This window comes from Gigantopelta aegis, chromosome 5, assembly GCF_016097555.1.
Source record: "Gigantopelta aegis isolate Gae_Host chromosome 5, Gae_host_genome, whole genome shotgun sequence".
Taxonomy (NCBI): domain Eukaryota; kingdom Metazoa; phylum Mollusca; class Gastropoda; order Neomphalida; family Peltospiridae; genus Gigantopelta; species Gigantopelta aegis.
The window spans coordinates 29,033,689-29,056,585 of record NC_054703.1 but is presented as its reverse complement, the minus strand read 5'-3'; the positions used below and the strand labels follow the sequence as shown (position 1 = coordinate 29,056,585).

Genomic DNA, 22,897 nt, shown 5'->3' with positions numbered 1-22,897 from the left:
TCGAAAAGAGTAGCCCATGCAGTGGTGACAGCGAGTTTCCTCTCAATACGTGTGTGGTCCTTAACCATGTCTGACGCTATATATAACTTTAAATAAAATGTGTTGAGTGCGTTTGAATAATATGAATAAATGTTCTTAAATCCAGATTAATTCGGGCATTTTTCTTTAATTGGAGCAAAAACCAGCCATTCCCCCCCCCCCCCCCCCCCCCCCACTAAAAAATGGGTGAGCCTGTACACATTTTTCATTTAAACTTATTTGTTCATGCTTATATCCAATTACGGTTCAAGTACGCCGTCCTGGGCACAATCTCAGGTATCTGGCTTGTCTGTACAGGACAGTGGGTTAGTTAGTGGTTATATAGTGAGAGAAAAGGTCTTACACTCACCCATTTGAGTCATTAAAGCTCGCTCTGGGTGGGTGTCGGTGCGAAACCAGTACCTACCAGCCTTATGTTTGATGGCTTAACCACGACACCACAAAGGCTATGTTAGCATGCTGCAGTGAAAGATCTAAAAAAATAATATGGGGTGGTGGCTGGAGGGGGCTTACGGTAAAGATCCCATTAAACGTCGGATAAAACGTAATATTATGTCTGACGTCATATTTAATATATTTGGCTAAAAATGGCAGTTGCAATCAATTCGTAAAATTCATTAATATGTTGTGAATGAATATAAAAATAATTGCCCAGGAAGGGAATGGTTGGCTAGCCACCCTATTCAACCCCCCTCCCCGCATCCGCCACCATGCTGGAACATTCAGAACTCGTTTAACAACATTCACTACATTACATTTAGTCAAGTTTATTTAATTAGAGTACTTTTTTGTTTAATTTGTACAAAAATGCCACAATTTGTCTATGTACATATTAATAACTCTTATTTTTCAGAAAGGTGGTCAGTGTGTGCAATAATAGTCGCCATGCAACGTCTGGTTGTGTTCTTTGCACTCTTTGCTGCTGTTGGTAAGCATTTGATTTTAATTCGAATATAAGTCACAACTGGTATATCAAAGACTGGTATGTGCTATCCTGTTTGTGTATATAAAAGATCCCATGTTACTAGTAGAAAAGTGTTGCGGGTTTCCTCTCTAAGACTGTCAAAATTACCAAATGTTTGATCTCTAGTAGTCCATGATTAGTAATAAATCGGTGTGATCTAGTGGGGTCAGACAAAACATTTTTAACTTTTCGACTAATGGTAACCTCGAGTATTAGACTAATGCAGGCATCTGCAGATGCGCATGTGTGTGCACGTGCACACACACATCCCCACCACACACGCACATCTCCCCCCACACATATCTTCCCCCCACATACACACATCCCCACTACACACATATCTCCCCCCCCCCCCCCCCCACATATCTCCCCCTACACACACACACGCAAAGTAAATAAGAATTTTATTAATTCAACTGTATAGTAGCCACAACTTGTATATCAAAGACCATGGTCCAGACTTGTTTAACTGTAACTTTATACACATTTGTAGTTAACAAAACTTATAGGCCCAATACACACCATGTCTGGGTCTGGCGAGTATGGTACCAGTCGAAAATGAAGCGCACTGTATGGATCGAATGCCACAAAACACATTGCGCCAACTACAGATACAGATCTAGCAAAAGACATCACAGAACATACGCTATATATAGATATATATTCACACTGGCAGACTGGCAGCTGCACAATGTTCGAACCTGACTCCTTCAGTTTTCTTAACCAACAGGACAGGTATATTTATAAGTCAATGTGCATTTCTCATACTTATTGTTGGGGTTTATAGAAGTAACTGAATCTATAATATGAAACCGGCGTCGTGGTAGGCCATTGGTCTACAGGCTGGTAGGTACTGGGTTCGGATCCCAGTCGAGGCATGGGATTTTTAATCCAGATACCGACTCCAAACCCTGAGTGAGTGCTCCGCAAGGTTCAGTGGGTAGGTGTAAACCCAGACCCAGACTGAGGCCCACCAGCTTTGCCAGACCCACCAGCTTTGCCAGACCCAGACCCACCAGCTTACCCAGACCCACCAGCTTTGCCAGACCCAGACCCACCAGCCTTGCCAGACCCAGACCCACCAGCTTTGCCAGACCCAGACCCAGGCCCAGACCCACCAGCTTTGCCAGACCCAGACCCACCAGCTTTGCCAGACCCAGACCCACCAGCTTTGCCAGACCCAGACCCACCAGCTTTGCCAGACCCAGACCCACCAGCTTCGCCAGACCCAGACCCACCAGCTTCGCCAGACCCAGATCCACCAGCTTCACCAGACCCACCAGCTTCGCCAGACCCAGATCGAGGCCCACCAGCTTCGCCAGACCCAGATCGAGACCCACCAGCTTCGCCAGACCCAGACCCAGACCCACCAGCTTCGCCAGACCAAGACACAGCTTCGTTGAGTTTTGGGCCTGAAACGGGCTGAAACAAAGTCTGAACCAAATTGTTAACTACAATAAATTACTCTCCTACCTTTAATTACCGTTACATTTCTCCCAAATTTTGTTCAGACACCAAGTTGTGAAACAACCATTACTGTGACACAAATTCCACACATGAGACTAACAATGTCGCCAGTATCGACTTCGCTGAGATAGCATAGTGCAATTTTTTTTTTTTATGGAATACTCTCAAGAGGTGAAAGCCTCCAAAATGTGACATAATTAATATAAAATCAATGATCTCTAGTGGTATCATTAAATAAAAATTTAATAATAATAAATTAATGACAACATCACGTTTGCTTTTATATCATAACATATTATGGCGTTGTTAGATTAAGTCATATCCCTTCACCTCTTGGAGAATATTCCATAAAAAGTCAAAATGGCAGCCGGCACAAAATGACATGTTATTTGCCTTTTGCGATCGCAGTGAAGTCGATATAAGTGACATGGTTATTATCTAGTATGTGGAATCAGTGTCATTGTCGTGGTTTTTTAAAAGATTTCTGTTCGGACAAAATGTGGGTAAAATCTTAACGAAAAATAAAGGTCGGAGAGCAATTTTACAGTTAACATTTTGGTTCAGACTTTAGGATCTGCGACTTTAATTTTTTTTTTTTTATTATTTTTTTTTTCCTTCTTTACGTTACAGGCGGCCAACCATCTGGCACATTCAACTGCAAACGTGAGGGCTCCCCGTGCATGAATGGACAGATTTGTACCGCGGACGGGCAGTGTGACTGTGGAGCACGCTATTCAGGCTATAACTGCCAAGTACCTACAGGCAAGTTCAATTTCAGCTGCCAGAGCTGGGGGGGGGGGGGGGGGGGTGAAGATGGGATGGGAAACGGCATGTGTGTATATATGTGTGTATGTATGTCTTTGTGTGTACAGTTGTAGGGGTCATGCAGTGTGGATGTATAATATATTTTATTATTACATAGAATTCTATTCCTACAAATATAATACAAATTTTGTTTCTCCATCTGGTTTGTACATTAATATTGTTATTAATATTGTTATTGATGTTTGTTTGTTTTTTGTTTGCCAACACCAGTTTGTTTGGTAATATGCATTGTGTGTGTGTGTGTGTGTGTGTGTGTGTGTGTGTGTGTGTGTGTGTGTGTGTGTGTGTGTGTGTGTGTGTGTGTGTGTGTGTGTGTGTGTGTGTGTGTGTGTGTGTAGCACTAGAACACTTACCCCCTACCATGGGCTGATTCCTTTAACTGTTTTATGTTTTAGATAAGAAACAAACGCCACTCTGTGTAAACAGTGTAGATCAGTGTGGTGTCCATGGATTTTGTTACACGTTCACGGACCAGGCGGGCGATATAGCAGAATGTTTCTGTGAGGCTGGTTGGGGACCCGAGTCCAGAACTGATCATAAATGCACCGCTGGTCGTTGTAAGTAGACATTGGGGGGGGGGAAGGGGTTTGTGTGGTGTTTTTCTTCATTAGTTATCTAACCAGATAGTATCTGCCCATCCGTCTGTCTATTTGGAATTTTTTTATTATTTCTTTAATATTTGTTTCTTTATTTTTTGTCACATTACATCCAAGATAGGGAGCTGAAATTATTCTCTCTCTCTCTCTCTCTATCTCTCTATCTCTCTATCTCTCTCTCTCTCTCTCTCTCTCTCTCTCATATATGGTATGTGAAAGGCTGTGGTATGTGCTATCCGATCTGTGGAATGATGCGTAAAAGATCCTTTGCTGCTACCGGCCTCGGTGGCGTCATGGTTAGGCCATCGGTCAACAGGCTGGTAGGTACTGGGTTCGGATCCTAGTCGAGGCATGGGATTTTTGATCCAGATACTGACTCCAAACCCTGAGTGAGTGCTCTGCAAGGCTCAATGGGTAGGTGTAAACCACTTGCACCGACCAGTGATCCATAACTGGTTCAACAAAGGCCATGGTTTGTGCTATCCTGCCTGTGGGAAGCGCAAATAAAAGATCCCTTGCTGCTAATCGGAAAGAGTAGCCCATGAAGTGGTGACAGCAGGTTTCCTCTCAAAAATCTGTGTGGTCCGTAACCAAATGTCTGACGCCATATAACCGTAAATAAAAGCATTTCTTTCTTTCCCTGACCGTGGAAGATCCTTTACAACATTGGTATGCCCATGTTTTCGTATTGGTCTGCTGATTACGGTGTAATGATACTCCAGTTGACGTCCTATACTTTTGAAGGTCATGCATGCCGGTCGCTTGCATACCAATAATACGCCATCTTTGGGCCTCTGATAACCGTCGACGTGCCATATTCGACGATTAAACTTCAACAATGCAAGACAGTGATGTTAAATGTCAACAATTGCAGTGTATTGATACTGCACTTTGAGAAAAGCATAGGTGGCATGATGCACGTGCATGTCGTTCTGTTGTGGGATGTCACAGTTGTCATGTATATTCTCTCCCCCCCCCCCACCCTTCCTGCACCGACCATTGGGCTATTTCTCGTTCCAGCCAGTGCACCACGACTGGTATATCAAAGGACGTGGTATGTACTATCCTGTCTGTGGGATGGTGCATATAAAAAATCCCTTGCAGCTAATCGAAAAGAGTAGTCCATGAAGTGGTGACAGCGGGTTTCCTCTTAGAATCTGTGTGGTCCTTAACCATGTCTGATGCCATATAACCGTAAATAAAATGTGTTGAGTGCGTCATTGAATAAAACGTTTCTTTCTTTCTTTCCCTTCCTGCGCCAGTGTTTAACATTAATAATGAGCCAATTAGCACATTCCATTATACTTTTTGTTGCTGTGTAAAATCCAAAACAATGTTGTCTGTTTATCAAATTGTATTATGTTTACAGATAAAGTGGTCTGCTTCAAAGACAAGATGATGATCAATATCTACCCGTACAGTCCTTTGTCAGCTACTTTGAGGATATACTTGTGGGATAATCCACAGTGTAAGATATCAGCCGGCTACAGCACAATGAGCGTAGATCAACAGGCTTTCGTAGGTGGGAGAGCCAGAGAAATCAACCACGTCGGCGACACTGATTGTGGATCAGCCACCATGGATGATGACGGGGTAAAAAACCACCAATAGTCTTAGTAGCCCGGGTAGGGGAGACCGGGGCATGTTTAGTCGTGGGGCACGTTGAGTCACTCCTCAAATAAGACATTTATTTGGTTCTTTCCCACACACATATCAGCAGAGTCACGTCCCCCCACCGACTCCTCGTTAATTATTTTTTTGCATGGTTTGCACAGTAAAATAAAAATCGTTGTCATACTGCAATATTTTTTTTTTTTTAAAGTTGATGCATGAGGTCAAAATCAACAAGTGCTGACCAGAGACAGAAATACATTTTTTTTTGCCTAATTTATAGGTGACATTCATGTAATCTGACTAGCAATAACCTATTAAGTAGTGCTGATGTACACATTATCTGTCTCTCTCTCTCTCTAGCTGTCCGTCTCTCTCTCTCTGTCTCTCACTCGCTCGCTCTCTCTCTCTCTCTCTCTCTCTCAAAATATAAACATTTACATATTGTTTTGGAACCCCTTTACCTAAAGCGTAATCTGCCCCTGCTTTATCAAACCCATTGGAGTGACTTACCTTCCCCAGGCATGGGTAGGATGGGTCAGTTTTGATTAGTTTTCTGTTGATTTTGTGACAAATTCTCGTCATATTTGTTTTACTTGTTTTAATGTCAGAGATGATTAAATGTGTTGATTATGTTTGTTGGGGTGATCGAAATTTGTTTGATAGTATTAAAATAAGAGAACAGATTATTGACTCAACGTGCCCTGGTCTCCTCATCTCTGCTGTTAGAGAGCTGGACAGATATTTGTACGGTTATGGTCGCTCTCTCAAGTCAAAGATTACTCTGTAGTGAAGATGCGGTAGGGTGTGTAGGATGAGAAACAGTCACCCATCTCCACTGCACTAAGATCTAAGATAAAAAGCATGCAGTTTTTCATTGTCTGCTATTTTACTATTTACTATTGTTTAATGGAGTAATCCTCAAGAAGGGTGAAAGCTTCCAAAGTATGTGACATGACATCTGGCCCACTAAAGTAATAATCAAAATTATACCCAGGTGATTTTCAGTCTTATATATTAGTTATGAAAATCCCTGGAATGAAAACCATAAAAATGTGTCAGTATTATCATGACCTGTTATGGTATACAAACAGCCGGTACCTACAGTGACAATAAATGACCTGTTATAGATAGAAATATGATATTTATTTGCAGTTTTACTGCAAAACATATGTAATATGAAACAGACTATAACACCAAGTTTGATATTGAACAGGCCTGAGACCACCTCTCTGCTTAGCTTAGTACTTGTGATTTCACCTGTCAGGTGTAATCAATATTTCTATCTATAACAGGTCATTTATTGTCATTTTTTCTACTGGTTGTTTGAATACCATAACAGGTCATGATAATACTGACACATTTTTATGGTTTTTATTCCAGGGATTTTCATAACTACTATATAAGACTGAAAAATCACCTGGGTATAATTTTGATTAGTACTTTAGTGCTGAAGAAAGTCCTAAAATTTAAGACAATTAAGAATGACAGATATATTCGGGCTATGCCTTTTAACCATGTATTCCCATCATTCAACCTGCAACATTAGTTTGTAATCCATGTACTAATGCGTAGTGATTCGTTTGCAACCTTACATATCAAGTTCACTATGTATTTAACGGGAACATTTTTGAAATCGAGTTGCTGTCGGGTTTCTTCCTGTTGTGTGTGTATTAGTGGTTGATGTGTCAAATATTTGTTATCAGCAAACTTGAACATGATCAGTGTAAGGGGTCATTCAAATATTATGTAACGCTTAGGGGGGTGGGGGGTGTAAGTCCAAGTGTTGTGTGACATCACATGGGGTGGGTGGGGTGTATTTGAACAGCGTTACATAACACCATTTCGTTTTCTCTTAAATGTGCAATGCTTTGACAACAATATATAATGTACTCTCGAGTGCCAAATAAACGTACACCTACGTTTATTAAATTTGTGAAAAAATGTTGGTGTCTACGCTTATTCAGCACCCTCCGTTTAATTACATCTTTAAAAAATGTAACCCCTACACTAATTCCGACACCCAACGCTTATTACAATTTTTAATTTATCAAATGGTACCGATTTTCCTCGATCACGGAATCGCGGACGGAATTGCGAAATTTACAATTTTCCGAGTTAAATAAAATGCCAACGTTTGTGGTCAAATGATTTATTTATTTATTTATTAATATACATACATTGTTTTTCTGCTTAATTGATCATTTGAACCATTAAGGCACAACAAAGTATGTTACTCTACGACAAAATGTAAACACACGTTTATGAACATTGTTGGCCTCCATTTTGTTTTTATCGCTAGGCTCGGTTCGGTTTTATTCGGTTGGGTAAATTCCAAGGATGTGTTCGATTGAGTGCTCGCCTGTAAATCGATGCAACGGTTCATGCAAGCACTTCATCTTTTCACCAAACATTGAAGACTTGAGTACCGAATTCTTAAAGGTAAATATGACTTTTTAAGCTACGTATACTAGAGTAGATATAAAGTACAGTTCCTTTAGAATAAGGGGAACTGGCCCAAACTTTATCTACATTCTTTCCTCTTTTTATTTATATATATATATATATATATATATATATATATATAAATATATATATATATATATATATAAAATATATAATATAATTTTACATTACAAATTCCACTCATTTTAATTACAAATTCCACTCAACCTTTTTATTTTCACTTGCATATAGTCTATTAGAAATTAGCAAGAAAAATTAGGCAGTTACATCCCCTAACCGCGTTCCGCTAACAGCTGGCATGGCCGATGACCACAGTTGTTTGTGAATCTTCAGTTGACATTTATGCATGTCGGCCCCTGGCATCATAAGTGTCCCCACCTATGCTTTTTTTGGGGGGGGGGGGGGGGGTGTGGTCTAGCGTGACAAGGGGGTGGGTGGGTGTCTAATTTTGACACAAATAGCGTTAAGTAATATTTGAATGGCCCCTAATGCACAGAATTTTAAAAATGGCAATTGGTAAAAAAGTTAATATAATAAAAAAAAAATTAAAAAAAGGTTACAAGCTAAAAATAAAAAAGAATTGACTGCTCGGCCGAATATTTATATAAATTGGAGCATTTTAGAAGGACAGTCCAAAATTAAAGAAGAGGATCGGACTATTTAATAATAATCTTCCAGTGCTGCTAGTACAGGCTCGGACATGTAGAAACGCGAACAACCTTGGCGTTCTGCAGAATGGCCGTCATATGAGTCACGAAAAAACAGTCAACATAGTCAGATGGAGAAATGACGTGGAGGCAAGAGGAATCACTAAAAAAGAATCCAACCTGGTGGTGCAGGCTGTCGAAACGAGAAGCGTTCCAGCGTTCAATCAGTTCCAATGGCCGCATACATCCCAGTAGAAAACTTCATTTCGCTGATAAAAACAAAAAAATGAAGGACCCCCAAGTCAGCACACGAAAGCACGTGCAGTGTGCACAAGCGAAACAAACATGTCTTACCGCGTGGAGCTCCGGAATGGGAATGTGCAGTTTTGTTGTAGAGTTTGAGTGCCATAACTGTCCACATATCAGCCTTGCTCCTTTAGGCCAGAGTACTAAGGCTAGTACATGTATATTCTTTTCTGTTTTTTCTTTTCTTCAGACTGGCCAGATCACATTTAAACGTTACTTCTATGTCGGCTATAACACAGTTTACTCTTCATACCTGGATGAGATTGTGACCGCCATCTGTACAATCAATGGGAACCAACAAATCACATCCAGCATTGAGATGAAATCACTTGCAAAGTAGGACATGGTGGTGGTAGTGGTGTTTCGCCTTTTAAGGTGTGCGGTTGCGATCACGCTCGTACAGCACATGTAATTTCAATCTGGCGAGTGTGAAATAACACACGTTACACGTCACAAACAGTGCATGTAAAATACATTTTTTTTTTATATACATAGCAATGAGATATATAGATCTACGGAAACCATAAAAGTCATATCTGGTTAAGTGTCATATTTTCAATGTATTTTAACTACAGTGAAAATACAGAAGTCGTATTTACTTTTTTGTAAAAGTGCATGATTAAATTATCTCACTTCGTCTCGGTTCTTCGTATTTAAATTTGATGATTACCAATGCATCTGATCATATTTGAAAAAAAAAAAAATGCAATTTAAACAACTGTACCTATTTAAAAAAAAGAAAAAGAAAAAAAAAAGGGATACTATATGCAATTACGATAAAATATCTAAAACGAATTTAATACGAAGCTGAATAATGACACAATGTAGTGTCATTGAGTGTAAGTGTAAGAATTTAACGGCATTCGACTCGTTTTGTTTTTGTGGGAGTTTTTAGAGGATCGCTTTGTCAGGTATGTTTGCACTGCAGTATTGTTAAATAAATGTTAATGAAGATAAATTTTAATCAAATTTCTTTTTAAAAGTCTATGGTAAATTTTCTGGCAAAGTTTCATTGGAAGAAATATATCATGACGTTACGTGTTTTCGATAGGATAAGCGAAAGGTATTACCAAAAAGCGAAAGATATTGTCAAAAATTAGGAAATATGTATATAATAAATAGACCATTTCATGGTATTTTTCCGAATATGATTTTTATGTAAACTCGTGATGTGTGAAAACTATATTTTCACTCATTGCTTCGCAATTCGTGAAAATATGGTTTTCACACACCATTCGTTGACATAAAAAAAAACATGAAATAGCCGCTATATATTGATTGCCACTATTAACTTTATGTAGCTGATAGAAAGATCCGTTTAATAATACCCAAAAAAACCCCGCAGTAATCAGTGGCATATTGACCAATCAGAGCTATAGGGGTGAGATTAGTTTTGCTCTTGGAATTCTGCATGCACACGCTGGTCTGCTTGACAACGTATTACGCACTGATGATGGGCTCTAAAATTGTGTGTTTTATTATCTGTTTATGGCATACCACGTTTGGAATAAAATCCTTTGTAATGACAGATTTTGTCAGTTTGTATGTGTTCTTAACAACATTGGGGCTGTTCTAGATCAATGCCGTAACAGCGCTGTCAGAGCTGTTCGTAACTTGTAGCAGTAGGTCAAATGACGTGTTACAAAATGTTGAGGGAGGGAGACTGATTGCGTAATTGTTGGATTAAAAATGCCACGTGAATGTCAATGTTCCAACCAACACTATCAATTGAAGTAATTGTAGGCCTACGTTTCACGAGTTATTAAAACAAATGTTTTAATAATATGAGTCGGTAGTGCACACCTGAGATGCTTGGGTCGTAGTTCATGAACCACCTACTTGGAACCAGTGGGTTTTTTCCCATCCCAACTATCCTAATCATGTTGTACATAATAATGAAATTCAAGACGGGGATTCCCATATATGTTCCATCAAACCATCTAACACTGAAAAGGAATATATATAATTGTGTGCATCAAATTATCTGAATAGTACATTGTAATTAAAAAATCAAATTGTCTGCATCAGTGTATACATGTCATAATTATTTCTATAGTACTACGACAGAAACCTTTTAATAAATTATAACTCGTTTCTAAAAGGGGAAAAGAAGTCCGACTACACTAATGAACCAAACAACATAAAATTAGAAGAAAACATTACTGGTTTATTGGTTCATTTTTGCAACATATGTCTCTGCATTTACATGTACCAATTACTTCATAAATTAATAAATGCTTGGTTCTCACTCGCCTTGGCATTTTGATGAGTGCGATTTTCACTCGCATTTTGTTTTTCAAAAGCCAAGGACTGGTTTTGTGGTAGCAGTGGTGGTGGTGTTTCTAGGGGAGTGGGATGTAGGTCACGGTAGTTAGACTGGTGTATGATGGGTCACACTGTCTATCAATTTTGGGCATTTATTACAAACATAAAACATAATGAAATATGAAACATATACCCGAAATTGCAGCTTTAAAAAGGGCTTCTAGATTATGGTAGCCCCACTTCCATGGCTAGTGATGTTCAATGTTGGGCTAGTAAATAACTACATGCACTATTACTATGCCCAATGGCTAGTGAATGTATTTTGGTCAAATGTTCCAGTTAAGTCTTATTTTGTAAATATGAATATCCTAACCCCTAACCCTAACCCTAACCCTATCTCCCTCTTTAGGTCACAAAAAAAAAAAAATATCTTATTACTGTTATTTAGTAAAATTGTATTAACTTAGTTAAGTAGGGCTAGTGAATTTTTAATCATGGCTAGTAAATGTTTCAAGTCACTGATTCTAGAAGCCCTGTTTAAATAATAAAAATATACCCAAGATTGCAGCTTTAAATATTAAAAAAATATATATACAAGACTGCAACTTAATTTAAATAATAAAAATATGTACTAGACTGCAGCTTTAAATAATAAAAATATATACGACACTACTTTAAATAATAAAAATATATACGACACTACTTTAAATAATAAAATATATACGAGGCTGCAGCTTTAAATAATAATAATATATACGAGACTGCAGCTTTAAATAATAAAAATATATACGAGACTGCAGCTTTAAATAATAAAAATATATACGAGACTGCAGCTTTAAATAATAAAAATATATACGAGACTGCAGCTTTAAATAATAAAAATATACCCTAGACTACAACTTGAGATAATAAAAAAAATATGAGACTGCAGCTTTAAATAATAAAAATATATACGACACTACTTTAAATAATAAAAATATATACACGGCTGCAGCTTTAAATAATAAATATATGAGATTACAACTTTAAATAATAAAAATATATATGAGACTGCAGCTTTAAATAATAAAAATATATACGAGACTGCAGCTTTAAATAATAAAAATATACCCTAGACTACAACTTGAGATAATAAAAAAAATATGAGACTGCAGCTTTAAATAATAAAAATATATACGACACTACTTTAAATAATAAAAATATATACGAGGCTGCAGCTTTAAATAATAAAATATATACGACACTACTTTAAATAATAAAAATATATACGAGGCTGCAGCTTTAAATAATAAAAATATATGAGATTACAACTTTAAATAATAAAAATATATACGAGACTGTAGCTTTAAATAAAAATATATACGAGACCACTTTAAATAATAAAAAAATATATATGAGACTGCAGCTTTAAATAATAAAAATATATACGAGACTGCAGCTTTAAATAAAAATATATACGAGACCACTTTAAATAATAAAAATATATGAGAATAAAAATATATGAGACTACAACTTTAAATAATAAAAATAGTGTTATACCTAATCGAATACTGGGTAATTGGATATTTGGCCTAATTGCAATATTTGTTAAACACCGAACCATTTACTATAACTTGTTTAATTTAATAGTTACTGATCAAAATCCGCGTATTTGCAGAACAAACTAGGAGAAAAACAATTTAAAATGTGTTTAAATTCAACAAAATTAATCATGCCTTTATTTCATGTTAAAAGAGATTGCTGCTTTAATGAGTGTTTTTGTATTTAGAGATGAGCTTTTGGCCACTGATACGACAGACGAACACCTGCCAGTTTCTTTAAGTGTAGATGCTGCCGGCAGCTCCGTAAGCCAAGGGGCCACTGTGGACGTGGGACAAACACTTTCATTTACTTTCTCTGTGGACGTTTGTAAGTCGGTCGTCAGTACGATAGATCAGGCGCGGATGCAGGATTTCTGAAAGGGGGGGTCCAAAACAAAGTGGGGGGGGGGGTCCAAATGTGATATTTTTATTAAGCATTTATAACTGTTAATATAATCATGTTTCCACTTAAAGTTTATGGGCAGGACGTAGCTCAGTGGTACAGTGCTCCCTTGTTGCGCAGTTGGTCTGGGATCGATCCCCGTCGGTGGGCTCATTGGGCTATTTCTCGTTCCAGTCAAGTGCACCACGACTTGTATATCAAAGGCTGTGGTATGTGCTATCTTGTCTGGGATGATGCATATAAGATATCCCTTGCTGCTAATCGAAAAGAGTAGCCCTTGAAGTGGTGACAGCGGGTTTCCTCTCAATATCTGTATGGTCCTTAACCATATGTCTGACGCCATATAAATGTGTTGAGTGTGTCGTTAATTAAAACATTTACTTTCCTTTCCGCTACTGTAGATATATTCTTTTCTCTGGTAGGGTCAGGACGTAGCCCAGTGGTAAACCATTCGCTTGATGTGCAGTCGATATCGGATCCTCGTCGTCGGTGGACCCATTGGGCTATTTCTCATACCAGCCAGTGCTCCACAACTGGTGTAATAAAGGCCGTGGTAAATATTATCCTGTCTGTGGGATGGTACTTTTAAAACATCCCTTACTGTTAAACGAAAAGGGTAGTCCATGAAGTGGCAACAGCAGATTTCCCCTCTATGTATGTGTGGTCCTTAACCATATGTCCGATGCCATATAACCATAAAATAGTGTGTTCAGTATGTCATTAAAAAAATGTTGCATTCCTTCTCTGTGGTATGCATTAATTCTGTTTATCTTTGTTGATCACTTGTCGAAACATGCAGTATATTAGACACCAAATAGCCATAATTTTAAGAATGTAGCCATAATTTAAGAATGTGTAGCTGTAATTTAAGAATGTGTAGCCGTAATTTAAGAATGTGTAGCTTTAAGAATGTGTAGCTGTAATTTAAGAATGTGTAGCCGTAATTTAAGAATGTGTAGCCATAATTTAAGAATGTGTAGGCGTAATTTAAGAATGTGTAGGCGTAATTTAAGAATGTGTAGCCGTAATTTAAGAATGTGTAGCTTTAAGAATGTGTAGCTGTAATTTAAGAATGTGTAGCCATAATTTAAGAATGTGTAGCTTTAAGAATGTGTAGCTGTAATTTAAGAATGTGTAGCTGTAATTTAAGAATGTGGAGCCGTAATTTAAGAACGTGTAGCACGTGTAGCCGTAATTTAAGAATGTGTAGCCGTAATTTAAGAATGTGTAGCTGTAATTTATGAATGTGTGTAGCCGTAATTTAAGAATGTGTAGCTGTAATTTAAGAATGTGTAGCCATAATTCTTAAATGTGTAGCCATAATTTAAGAATGTGTAGCTGTAATTTTAAAATGTCCTCGTGTATCGATCGATACAAATACTCCTTTGCTTGTTTTAGCCTTCAACGCGATGCTGCTGGATGGTGTGAAAATAGAAAATGGAAAACCCTCAAGTGATGAAGATTTCCAGTCTTTCACCCTGCTAGAAAATGGGCAAGTTTATCGAGACACGTGTACGTGCGTGCATGTGTTAGTCTACGTGTGTGTCTTTGTCTGTCTGTGTGTCTCTGTATGTTAGTGTGTGTTTGTCTGTGTTGGTGTGTGGTAGAGAGCATTACCGAAAATGTATTTTAATAAAAATAAATTTAATGTGCTTGCTTTAAAAAATGAATGGCAAAGTATATAATTATAATTATTCTTTATTTTAAAAACTTGTTTCAGGTTTTTATTGTTTACTGTTGTACATTGTATTATATATATATATATATATATATACTATATATATATATATATACTGAACAAAAAAAGAAATTTCCGATTTGTACATATAGTATTTGTTGTGTTAAAGAATTCATTGTGTAATGAAATTATATAGGTAGTATTAGCCTTGAGCTGTATTATCAGGATTCATGAATTTTATCAATTATTTTTACACTGTTAATCATCGACAACGTGAAATTCAGTTTGTACGTGCATGCATGGTTCGACATGTCCCGTGTAGTATTCGGTCAATTTGTTTTACTTGTCTTACTGACATTGTTGTCAAGTGAACGAATACGCTTCAAAATTTGTAAAAAAAAAAGTAGCGTTTTTTACATTGTAGCATTTTTAGTATGCCAAGAATACCCAATAATTTACGCGAACGGGCGATTGGCATGATTGATGTTGGCATGTCGACCGAAGACGTTGCAAGGCATGTTGGTAGTTCTAGTCGAGCGATACGAAATCTTCGCGAAAGATTTCGAACGACAGGAAGCACCAACGATTTGCCACATCGTGGATGTCCGCGTGTTACAACGTGTGGTCAAGACCGCTATATCATGAACACGCATTTGCGCAATCGATTCCAAACTGCCACTGCTACTGCTACTAACACACCTGGGCTTCATAATAACCGAATCAGTGGGCAAACTGTCCGTAATCATCTGCGGGAGAACGGTTTACGTGCACGATGTCCTTACGTCGGATGCGTTTTAATGCAACGTCATCGTCTAAATCGTCTTAATTGGGCACACACTCGTTGGATACGGCGACGCTGGAATACCGTTCTTTTTTCGGATGAATCCAGATTTTCCTTACAACGTGTTGTTATTCAAGGGACATACCCTAGTTCTTAAACACTTAAGGCATATTTTTTACTATTAGAGCCGTTTTTCTTTAGCTAAAATCATACTTTACGTAAATTTTGTTTAGATTATCTATTTCCATACATTTGGTCATCCTGGTGTTTTTAATATCACAAAATGCATTTCTCATATTTGTAAAAAAAATAATTAGAGGGTATTTCACCATTTCGAAGTCACTCGGTTGTAACTTTATCCAAATGTGTTACAGGTTTGTAGATTAAACTTAGTGTGCATTGTTATGGGCTGAAACCTTTAATTTTGTTTTAATAAAATGACAAATTCAGTTTCCCAAGTGTTCTGGTACCATCCATTGCCAATACTTTGTCAATACAGACAGGTATTATGTTCATACCAGTGAATGGTTTGGAAAATATAATTTCTCTAATGAACTGATTGTTAATAACACAATTTATATACTCAAAATCATACTTGTACGAATTTTCTTTTGTAAATGAAAATGTTCTCGAACTGAAGAAAAATCTTGCGTATAGACCGACAGACAACGAAGCAGATGTTGATTGCACACAAGAAAACAAACTAAATGGATTTGGAAGAATAACAGGGATGTTGACAATATACTTTATTTATAAAGTACACCATATACTCATGCAACAGTTGTTCTGTTTTTGTGACTGACATTTATGATATTATTTATGGTTTAGTTTGGTTTTCTGTTTGTCGATTACTGGCAGCAATTTATTCCTGACCCATCAATTATCCTAACAAATGCATGAAAGAAAAACGAAAAAACAACCATTCAGGTAACCGATTCTTTCATTTTAACAAAAAGAAAATACCCTGATCACCTCATAAAAGTGTAACGCGTTTCAGTAGAGCGTAATCTCGCAAAATATGCCGGTCAATTTTACACTGTTTACACCACTTCGTTACAGTGCACCAAATACCAGTTTAGTATTAAACGGAACAAAGTGGTGCATTATCAACTGCAGAAAAGCAAGCACATTAATTAAATTTATTTTTGTTAAAACGTGAACAAAACGACCATTGTCGCAATTTTCAGAGGACTGAATTTATAAATATTTTTGGCGGGAACCGCCATTATTGCAACTTTGACTGGCCTCGGTGGCGTTGTGGTTAGGCCATCGGTCTACAGGCTGGTAGGTAATGGGTTCGGATCCCAGTCAAGGTATAGGATTTTTAATCCAGATACCGACTCCAAACCCTGAGTGAGTGTTCCGCAAGGCTCCATGGGTAGGTGTAAACCACTTGCACCGACCAGTAATCCATAACTGGTTCAACAAAGGCCATGGTTTGTGCTATCCTGCCTGTGGGAAGCACAAATAAAAGATCCCTTGCTGATGATTGGAAAGAGTAGCTAGCCCATGTAGTGGTGACAGCGAGTTTCCTCTCAATATCTGTGTGGTCCTTAACCATATGTCTGACAGCATATAACCATAAATAAAATGTGTTGAGTGCGTCGTTAAATAAAACCTTTCTTTCTTTCTGTTTTTTTTATTGCAACTTTGTTATATAGGACATTTAATGTTGCAGGTGCCGGGTTGAAAATGCTCACTCTGACATCTGGCTTGGTCTACCGAGTGCCAGTGGCAGCACGCGGACTGTGGTGTTTGAATTCAAAGCGTTTATCTTCACCAAGTCTGCAATGCTGAAAGTTATCTTCAGCATTAAAGTCTGTTTGGACTCAGGCGATGCTGTGTGTTCACATGTATGTATCCCATAGAATGTAGTGCCAGTCTTTGAACTACATGCTTATGTATCTTATAGAATTTAGTTCCAGTCTTTGAACTACATGCGTATGTATCTTATAGAATATAGTTCCAGTCTTTGAACTAGACGCGTATGTATTTCACAAGAATATAGTGCCAGTCTTTGAACTAGATGCGTATGTATTTCACAAGAATATAGTGCCAGTCTTTGAACTACATGCGTATGTATTTCACAAGAATATAGTGCCAGTCTTTGAACTACATGCGTATGTATTTCACAAGAATATAGTGCCAGTCTTTGAACTACATGCGTATGTATCTTATAGAATATAGTTCCAGTCTTTAACTAGATGCGTATGTATTTCACACGAATATAGTGTCAGTCTTTGAACTACACGCGTATGTATTTCACAAGAATATAGTGCCAGTCTTTGAACTAGATGTGTATGTATTTCACAAGAATATAGTGCCAGTCTTTGAACTACATGCGTATGTATTTCACAAGAATATAGTGCCAGTCTTTGAACTACATGCGTATGTATGCAACAAGAATATAAAATTCCAATCATTGAAAGAAGGTCAACATAATAATGCATGGTGGGTTTTTTTTTAATTATAAAAACTAATTGTCATTTTTTGTGTTAATTTATCGAGGTACACTGTACAACAATAAAAAAAGTGAGTTATACATTGATAATACACAAAAACCGACAAACAGTTGTTAAAGAATTGTACGTACATAAACAAATGGGATATATATGTTTAATATAAAGTGAGAGCTTAATACATGTTTTTGCAAACTGTACGCACAACTTTAATTCCAGTCAGCCATTACTTGATATTCAAAAGAAGTAACAATATGTGACACTGTAGTATGTTTGTTGAAATGTTAATAAATGTAGTGCCCATGACCTCTTAATTTACATCTAATTTATAAAGTTATCAAATTCTGAGTGAGTGTTATCTGAAAAATATCACATAGGTCTACTTTGATTACACTGGATATGCAAGCTATTAAATAATAGCTAAGCGATGAAATCTGACTTTCATGGCGATTTACCCATTTTTCTTTCTTTTCAAATTGTGTAGGTAGATTGTAACGGCACTGTATCAGCAGGAAGACGGAAACGAGACTTGATTGGCGCCAGGAACCAGACAACCGTGCTCGAAAGAACTTTCTACGTGACGTATCCAGATATATTAGGTAAGATCAAAGGCGCAGGAGAGCCAATTTCACAAAACATCACACGTGTACGTCTGTGACTGGCAGTTATGCCGGGCGTACATTTACACATGTTTGGCATCTATTTCACAAAACATCACACGTGTACGTCTGTGACTGGCAGTTATGCCGGGCGTACATTTACACGTGTTTGGCATCTATTTCACAAAACATCACACGTGTACGTCTGTGACTGGCAGTTATGCCGGGCGTACATTTACACATGTTTGGCATCTATTTCACAAAACATCACACGTGTACGTCTGTGACTGGCAGTTATGCCGGGCGTACATTTACACGTGTTTGGCATCTATTTCACAAAACATCACACGTGTACGTCTGACTGGCAGTTATGCCGGGTGTACATTTACACGTGTTTGGCATCTATTTCACAAAACATCACAAGTGTACGTCTGTGACTGGCAGTTATGGCGGGCGTACATTTACACATGTTTGGCATCTATTTCACAAAACATCACACGTGTACGTCTGACTGGCAGTTATGCCGGGCGTACATTTACACGTGTTTGGCATCTATTTCACAAAACATCACAAGTGTACGTCTGTGACTGGCAGTTATGCCGGGCGTACATTTACACGTGTTTGGCATCTAATTCACAAAACATCACAAGTGTACGTCTGTGACTGGCAGTTATGCCGGGCGTACATTTACACATGTTTGGCATTAAATTCATGAAGGGGGCTGGACATAGCCCAGTGGTAACGCATTCACTTGATGTGCCGTCGGGATCGATCCTGTCTCTCTCTCTCTCTCTCTCTCTCTCTCTCTCTCTCTCTCTCTCTCTCTCTCTCCAGGGCTCGAACTTAATGACGGCAATTGCCGTCGGTGACATATAAACTGCCGTCAGTTGGGAGTGTCACCGATGGCACTTTGTGTTGCCGCATAAAAATTACTGCAGTTGGTAAAGCTCCTCAGCGACGGCAAGATGTATAAACGTGTATGAACATTATCTGCCAGTATTGAACACAGACGTTTGGGTCCTTGTTGGAGTTAATGGGCATTTAGTTAGTACCACGCGATGGAATTATATTTAGTCATGCACGTACCCTGTGTTGTATAATATACGTTCTCACTGCATTTTGCCTCCTCGCTTTCGCATTGTGCCGCCCCTTTTCTCGTTTGGCAGCTCCATTTGTTTTTTTGCGCCCCTCCTTATTTTTCAGCATCCTGTTATAATTTACAGCACCCAGCTCCACTATTTCAAAATGCACACTTTTTTCACGCTGAAAAATATCAATCAGTTTGCACACTGGACATCAAAGGAAACAGCCGGTTTATGTACGAAAGCGCAACTGACAAAAACTTCAGCAGCTTACAGCAGTTACCGTAACGTAATTTAACACTATTTTTTAACAGCCTCTGTTGTATCCCATACCAGTATCCATTTGTATGTTTGATACACACAAAAACAGCTATATATTATTTTAACAATGAAAATATTTAATTTTTATCGTTTCGGCAATCTCTACTGAAAAAACTTATTTAGCACGAAATGGTCATTCTGTCTTTTGTTTCCACTAACTCGTGTCTGATATTTTATTTTGTGTCCACTAACTCGTCATCAGTCGAGTTTAATTGCTGCAAAAGCCAGTTTAAAAATTAGTTTTTTTAATTGCCTAGGATGATAAATTCTTATGTTCGAGCCCTGTCTCTCTCTCTCTCTCTCTCTCTCTCTCTCTCTCTCTCTCTCTCTCTCTCTCTATCTATCTGGGGGCGGGACATAGCCCAGTGGTAAAGTGTGCTGTCGGTCTGGGATCAATCCCCATTGGTGGGCCCTTAGGCTGTTTCTCGTTCCAGCCAGTGCTCCACAACTGGTGTAACAAAGGCTGTGGTATGTACGATCCCTACTATAAAAGATCCCTTGCTGCTAATTAAAAAGAGTAGCCCATGAAGTGGCAACAGCAAGTTTCCTCTTTCAATATCTCTGTGGTCCTTAACCATATACCTAACGCCATATGACGGTAAATAACATGTGGTAAATAACATGTGTTGAATGTGTCGTTATATAAAACATTTCCTTCCTTTCTATTTCATGAAGAAAAGTACATCATTAAGGAGAATGGAGCATTTTAAGGACAAGGAAACGAAATGTGTATTTCTAACAATATTTGCTGTGCTATAACAGTAATAAGAATTGTGGTATATGTAGTACTAGTCCTGTGATTGGTTATAAATGTGAGTGTTGGTTTAAAAAATTTTTTAGTTTCATCTGGGCTACAAATGTATGCAATTTTATTTCATCTAGTACTCAAATTTTGTGCGGAACTAGGGTAGTCATAGACGCTACCCGTTATCTCAGAAATTAGCAGCTTGACGCCCACTTTTTTGTGTTTCACTTTAAGGGTAAGGGGTGGTAGTATTTATATCCGTGGCGTTTATGTCGATTGATACGTTGCAGGTAGGAGTTTTAGCCACATATGTTACTATTGTCATCTATGGGATTTGATTTGGTAGTATACACCCTTTAGTCGTAGATTTACTTTTACGTGCAAAACTAGGCTCACAATGTTCTGTGAAATTGAGCCCAGACCGTACATGTACTTTCAACCCTATAAATTGGGCATTACCTTTTATGAATATACAAACCTGGAACACATTTGGATAAAATAAGAGAGAAGCTAAAATCTGTGATGTTTAAATAGGGAAATATTGTCTAAAAATAAGTAAAGCTAGTTACAATAACCATTACTTCTCGGACGAACGTGTTTTTTTTAATTATGAAAAATGCATTTTTGGGTATTACAAAAACCTGGATGACCAGAACCACTTCAGGTGTATGAAAATGAATATTCTGTGATATCAAAAGCCGTGGTATGTACTATCCTGTCTGGGGTGGCGCATATAAAAGATCCCTTGCTGCTAATCGAAAAGAGTAGCGCATAAAATGGCGACAGCGGGTTTCCTCTCTCAATGTGTGTGTGGTCCTAAACCATATGTTAAGACGTCGTATAACCATAATAAAATGTGTTGAGTGCGTCCTTAAATAAAACATATTCTAAGTTTCCAACACAATTGGATAAAATGATAAGAGAGAAACTAAAATTTGTGATGTTTAAATGGGGAAATGTTGTCTAAAAATAGCTGGTTAAACCATTAATAACCATTACTTCTCGGACGCACATGCATTTTTAAAAATATGAGAAATTTCGGGGTTTTTTGTAAGTTTTTTTTATTTTCGGGGGTGGGGGGGGGGGTCGTAACTGGTTTAGTGGTTTAAGTTTGGTCTGTAAATGGTGGGCTTGAATTAAAGCATTTACGTCCATACTTTTCAAAAAGAAAAAAATTGTTTTCACTACTGGATATCATGGTGGAATCGTACCACCTCTATGGATCCATTTAACTGATTAGGTTTGTTCTCGTTCCAAACAGTGCACCATGACTGGTCAAAATCCGTTGTATGTGCTTTCCTGTCTGTGGGATGATGCTACTAATGAAAAAATGTACTGGGTTTCCTCGCGAAGACTTTCAAAATTACCAAATGTTTGACATCCAATAGCCGATTATTAATTAGTGTGCTCTAGTAGTGGAGTTACACAAAACAAACAGGGTTTTTTCTAAGATTATAAGTAAAACCAAATGTTTGACATCCAGTAGCCTATGATTAATAAATCAGTGCTCTAGTGGTGTCGTTAAACAACAAACTTAATGTTGATGGTATATTTTGTTTGCTACTTTCAGAACTTCAAAACGTGACGAATACGGATGGGAGTCTCGGGAAACTGGAGTGTAAGACCAGTGCGGCCATGATGGGAGGTCTTGGGGCGTTAGCCGTAGTTGTCTTGTCTTGTTTATTCAGTGGCACGACCATTCAAGCAAACCTAGTAAACCGATTAATCTCCCCTACCTTCCCTCGACATGACCACTGTGAAATTCAGAACAATAAAAGCATTGAACCCTCAATTTTGTGACAGTTATATTTTTATTTTATATTTTAATTTTTTGTTTTTACTTTAAGCAATCTGAGCACTGACGTAGAAATCGGGGGTGGGGGTTTCTTTCTTTCTTTATATACACTATTTAAAAATGTGTGCGTGTATCTCCGCCCCCTTTTTGGCACCTTCCTACGCCGGTGCCGAGTGAAATCGGCTCTACTGTCTACCAGTTAGTTATTAATCGATCAATTTCAATTCAATCAGTTATTTTTGTATATGAATTACACAGACATGAATAA

At 37.8% G+C, this 22,897-nt stretch overlaps 1 protein-coding gene across 1 annotated transcript in view; it reads left to right on the top strand.

Annotated features, from left to right (window-relative positions):
* The window catches only part of LOC121373065 (EGF-like domain-containing protein 2), a 31,897-nt gene extending 9,263 nt beyond the window's left edge, over positions 1-22,634 (top strand). Inside the window, exons 2-11 of the mRNA XM_041499509.1 lie at positions 893-967; positions 3,101-3,232; positions 3,691-3,852; positions 5,261-5,484; positions 9,112-9,257; positions 12,955-13,094; positions 14,568-14,661; positions 17,307-17,481; positions 18,572-18,686; positions 22,405-22,634. Of these exons, the coding sequence (XP_041355443.1) occupies positions 925-967; positions 3,101-3,232; positions 3,691-3,852; positions 5,261-5,484; positions 9,112-9,257; positions 12,955-13,094; positions 14,568-14,661; positions 17,307-17,481; positions 18,572-18,686; positions 22,405-22,634 (1,461 nt within the window). The 5' untranslated portion in view covers positions 893-924. The remainder of the gene's footprint in view (positions 1-892; positions 968-3,100; positions 3,233-3,690; positions 3,853-5,260; positions 5,485-9,111; positions 9,258-12,954; positions 13,095-14,567; positions 14,662-17,306; positions 17,482-18,571; positions 18,687-22,404) is intronic.
* Positions 22,635-22,897: the final 263 nt, after the last annotated feature.